General features: G+C 40.1%; 1 protein-coding gene across 2 annotated transcripts in view; it reads right to left on the reverse strand.

Annotated features, from left to right (window-relative positions):
- Positions 1 to 254: 254 nt before the first annotated feature.
- The window catches only part of abat (4-aminobutyrate aminotransferase), a 155268-nt gene continuing 149982 nt past the window's right edge, over positions 255 to 5540 (reverse strand). For both annotated transcript variants that reach the window (XM_050070268.1, XM_050070267.1), the window contains one exon: positions 255 to 4461. In XM_050070268.1, the coding sequence (XP_049926225.1) occupies positions 4340 to 4461 (122 nt within the window). In that variant the 3' untranslated portion in view covers positions 255 to 4339. The remainder of the gene's footprint in view (positions 4462 to 5540) is intronic.

Below are 5540 nucleotides of genomic sequence, written 5' to 3' on the forward strand. Positions count from 1 at the left end.
TTTATCAGATTTGATGGTTTAGTCACAGACTTTCCCAAAAAGTGTTGTACTTTTCTTTCACAAATGTGGGAATGAAATTGAGTTAAAATGTACAAAACAGTAAAATTTATCTTGCCTGGCCGGGCAGCTCTTTGGGTGCTCAGCACCCCTAAACCTCTGATCCTAGAATGATTGATTGATTGACTGTTTGATCAAACTACTGCTCCAAAGGTCCAAAAGGAGCCTTTAGACTCAAGAAATAAGAACTCTACGAGATTACTCAAAACTTCATTTATTAATCACAGTAAATAGACAGAAAGTTTTATAGACAACAACGGTTAGAGCCATCTAAAATAGTTACATCAATAATCATCTATCTCGGACCACAAAGTGTAGGTAGTTTATGTCAAAAACGTTTAAAGATGGTCATTGTGGATACTCTATGGAATACTGACTGACAACTAGGAGACAGGCACTGTTGTCATCATTACCACTGTATTGCCCAACCTCAACACCCTACAGCCAAGCCCTACTTTACCTTACATCTCCTTTAAAATGACTGTTTAGGACTAATTCATACAGGACAAACTGACCCTGTGAAGTATAGGTAACAAATACCTTACATTAGGCTTACTGGACATCACTTCTGCAACATACCTGTGTGTTAGTTAATAATCATAAAGAAATTAATGTGGTAACACTTTCACACTTTTTCTGAGCTGCTACACATTTGTAACATTTGTGACACCGATGAAGGTCTGAAGTGTTCTACAGAAACAGCAGAGTGGCAGTTTGAGCAGATTTACAGAACAAAAAAGGCAAGTTCACCAGTATTTATAAAATGTGTGCTGTAAAGCTGTTTAAGACTCAGTGTTTTACATCTTTGTATTACCTGATGATTTAACGTGTATAGAGCTCCCTGTTCCATGGATCTGTGCTTTAAGTTCAAGTTCAGCAACTCAGCTTCATTTTGGTAACAAGCTCATCCACTGTGTGGAGGCGGTCTTGGACGATTCCCATGGAGAAGCAGACGTGCATTTGCCAAACTAGCCAGTTAATCTTTATCTTTGAAGTCTTTTCCCTTGTAAAACTGATGAATATCGTTTGAAAACACTTCCAATATGGCCTAAATTCCCAGCTGGCCACCAATGTCTCTGGACATTGATATTTGGTTGAATTTAGGTTGTGACATTCAATGTCAGGACGTCTAAATCTTCAAAAACCAACCTCATTCAAATGGCTTATGCCAACATCATCTTGACATACAATAACAACCTTTAGTTGTAAGGTATGGAGAACAACCCACTGTCCAAACAAAATATCTTAAAGTTAACATCCACACAACGTGAAATTCGAATGTCGTTAGACATTTAAAATATTGTCAATCCAATTTCCCTTTTAACCAAAATTTAACCTCTGTCTGACCTAAGAGTCCAGAGTCTTTCTGGCGTCATTTTGACACGTGGTGCCAGCAGGGTTGGTGACATTTGTTTTCGAGTTTGGAATGGGCCTCTCATGGCTATTGGGGTTAAAACACAGACTACAACTGCAGTTGCGAGACGCTATCTAGTTTTTTGCCCTCTGATCTCAGGGGGAAGTAATAAGCCTATTACAGCTTGGCTCATCACAGGGAGATAAAGAAGACATAGAGTGGAAAACCTACTTGGACACAAAGGTGAGATTTATGCTTTAATGGAAGTGTTTTCAAAGTGTAGTCTGAAGTGATGCGTTTTCAGGGGATGAGACCATTCCAAACAGGGCTACTAACAAGCCTGATTGGTTACCTGTTATTAACAACTACTGACAATGTCGGTGAAGATTCTTAGTCATTCAGGTCATGGTATACCACCTGTGTGTGAACCACTCTAAACAGGTTGAATTCCTGTGACTCTGCCCCCAATCAGTCTAAGTCCAGTCGCCTTTGAGCTTGTTCATGCCTGGTATTAACAAGCATCTTTGATGATTTGATCAGAGGCAGACAGCTCTATGTGTTTGTGTTAACACCTGGCATTAGAATGCATCTCCACATGCATGAGTGACCACTTGGAATGGGATATCACTTCCCCCCTCTATATGCAAAAAAAAGAGAATCATTTCTGTTTGCAAAAAAACAAATGCATTGTCATCTTAAATCAGCAGTAGGTGAGTCGTGCTATACACACACACATATACACAGACCACACTGATTCGCTCAGCCTCTCCTTGCCCTGCACGCTCTCTCTCTGTTAATCATGAGACAAACGTATACCATGGTACTTCCAACGCCCTGTCGCTAGGAGACTACTGCTGCTGGAGTGTGAGCTCTGCACCAGGCGGGGACAGTTGGTGAAAGTCTGCATGCACATACACAGTGACAGGGCTAACTGCTAGCATCACATGACTAACATTACCCAACCATTATTAATGGATTTAAAAGAGTCGAGCTATTTCGGTATCGATTGAGTTGGCTGGGACCGTTTCAGACCTGCCGCTGCTGCTGCTGAGTAAGCTCATGCTAATCGTGCAGACATTTAAAGCATATCCAGAGACAACCCTTCAGTGATGCTTCTAACCTGTGTAAAGGCAGCGACAGACTCAGATAAGCAAGGACAGCACAGTAGCGTACCCACTGCTCTGAGTGCTCTGAGTGATCAGATCCCAAGATACATTGAGGACACATTGGATGCACGTGGTAAATGGACCTGCACACACGTGGTATATGTACCTGTACACATCGATGGAACAACCATCAGATGCAATTTTTTTCGGTATTAGATGTGGACTGGAGAAGCCAGGTATCGCACCATCAATCTTCCGATTGGTGGACCACCCGCTCTACCTGCTGAACAACAGCTGTCCACATATGATCTGATCACCCAGGACGCATGTTAATACTAAGTGTAAACAGGGCCTCTGACTTAGCACTTCTATTGTCTCCGAACAAAGCTTGTAATAATAGTCAATAGCCTGAGTACAAATTAGAGTATCACAGTCTTAAAAACTCATGCAAAAAAGCAATACATTACTGTAGCTGACGTAATTCAGAAGCTTTATCAAGTAAGCTTTATTTGGATGGACTGCTTGTAAGATTACTACTGAAATAACTAAACACAGAGGATTGTAGCAGTTAGCTGCTTGAAGTTTAAGCACAAGTCCACAATGTTTGTATTTTTTGTTGTGTTTTAGTGTTTCTTGTGATTTTGGGTTTGGAGAGCACAACCTGGATATTTGTGCATTTGTCTGTGTATGCGTTTCATCCTTAGTGACACCATCTGTCTGTTTTGTCAGTCAGAAGTGTTAAATATATAACTATCATCAACTGTGATGTGAAAATAAAACAGTAAATGCACTTTCAGAATTAAACCAGACAATATGAAACTTTTGTTCAAGAGTAAAGTGAATGTGTTCAGTATTTTGGCTGCTCTTATTTGAGCCACAAGGAAAAGAAAGAAAAGAAAAAAAATAGCACATTTAACTGACATGCAGGCACTAAACAATCAATGACATTTTCATGGTCCATTTAAGATTCACATTTTTCTGGGCTACAACATTTCAAGCTGAAAAGTCATTCCTATTAAGAGTACACAAAATCATTACAAGGGCAAGTCTAATGGACAGCATTAAATGACATGCAGGCTGGCATTTCAGCTTTATTGTGTTCCTACATAGAGTCATCACTGACACATAGTTCTGTATCTAGATTGACTGCTCTTCTCCCTCAAACGCACATACACGCTAAATATAAACACTTCATTGACTGAAAGTCAGGCAGTGGAATGATGCCGGCATATGAGCACTAAAAGAAGCTGTACGCAAGACTTTGTTCTGAGTCATTAAGTGAGGTTAATTAGCAGTTGGGATCTTCGATAATTATTTACATTGATCTAATGCTACCTGTTTATCCTGGCTACTGACCTCTCAATCTCAGACAGTAAAAGGGTGTGAAGGAGCTAGATTCACTGACATGATGGACAGTCTGGCATGACTTCTTCCAGAGTCAAGTCAGACTACATATTAAAACATGAATCCAGATGGGAAAACCTGCTGTTTGGAGTCATTTCCATAGATTTATTTTACATAAGCATAAACATTCTGTAAAATTCTCCGTTAATGCAACAGTAACCATTGTCACCTGTTCTGAATGGTTTTCTGTGGTACACCTTTATGGTAGCACAAGTAAGAGGGTATCATCATTATCTTTTCTGGTTAGGGAGATTAAGATTGGCCAATTGGATCTTGAAACAGAGGTTATATGGGATATCTGTGTGAGTTATTGTGTGGATTGTGCTTATCATGACATGGACTCTCTGGAGTTTCCCTCTCTCCATTCTGGATTTACTCAAGCTCATGCAGCATCAGTCAGGTTCCTTCAGGGTCAGGTTTATTTAATCTGGGCCAACACGTCACTGAAGATGTTGAGGAAGATGTGAACGTGGTACTCCTTGAAAACCAGTGCTGGACGGAAACGGATCGATCGATCGCCACACCCTCCCAGGAGGACACCTGTCAATGACAAACACTCTTACAATATTCACACTTCAATCAATAATCTGCTATCCACTTTCACGTCAACCTTATTTTAGTTCATTATACACAGTCTCAATTAGACAGTGTAATGATGTAAATTGTCTGTCAAGTTTTAAATAGAAAATAGCTTTATCCAGGTACCACCAGTGCTGCCACTGTTCAGCTCCTTACAATACTAGAATCACCACCTTGTGGTTTTATGCCTTGGCAAACAAGTCAAGTTACAGTTACAATTTACATCCATGTCTGTGAAAAGCAGCACAGAAGATCTATACAGTTTCAAGGTGGACACCAAAAATCATTGTCATCAATTGAGTATCTAACCAAATATTTGCCCTTCTGCTTCTGAAATATGACACTGAATAATGTCCAGAAAAGCGTTTTAGACCACGTAAGTGTTTTCTGCAGATCTTTATGATGTCACAGTGAAGTTGCCCATTGACCTTCAACCACAAAAGTCAATCATCTTCCCCCCTGTAGCAATGACGATCTATACAATCAGTTGACTCCTGAGTTATGATGCTGAGTAATGGTCAGAAAAGTGTTTTGCAGAACATTATGATGTCACAGTGAAGTTGACATTTAACGTTTTGGTTAAGTGATGTCATCACTTCATCATTTTATCCTATTACACATTTGTGTGAAATTTTGTTATGACAATGTATAAATTCTTAAGTTATGGTGCAAAAAACATGTTTTGTGAGGTCACAGTGACCTTGGCCTTTGACCTTTGACCATCAAATTCTAACCTTTCTTGAGGCCAAGTGGACGTTTGTGCCAAATTTGAGAAAGTTCCTTCAAGGCCTTCCTGAGATATTGTGTTCATGAGAAGGAGATGGACGCAAGGCTAGTTTGGCGATTAACCAAACTGGAAGAATCTCGTTTAACCTGGGCAGACAGTCTCAAAACTTATAAGAGGGGCCTCCGCAATGCCAGAGCAAACTATTACTCAGCATTAATAAAAGAAAACAAGAACAATCCCAGGTTTCTTTTCAGCACTGTAGCCAGGCTGACTGAGAGTCAAAGCTCTATTGAGCCTTGTATTCCTTTAGCCC

This window comes from Epinephelus moara, chromosome 18 (assembly GCF_006386435.1).
Source record: "Epinephelus moara isolate mb chromosome 18, YSFRI_EMoa_1.0, whole genome shotgun sequence".
Lineage (NCBI taxonomy): Eukaryota > Metazoa > Chordata > Actinopteri > Perciformes > Serranidae > Epinephelus > Epinephelus moara.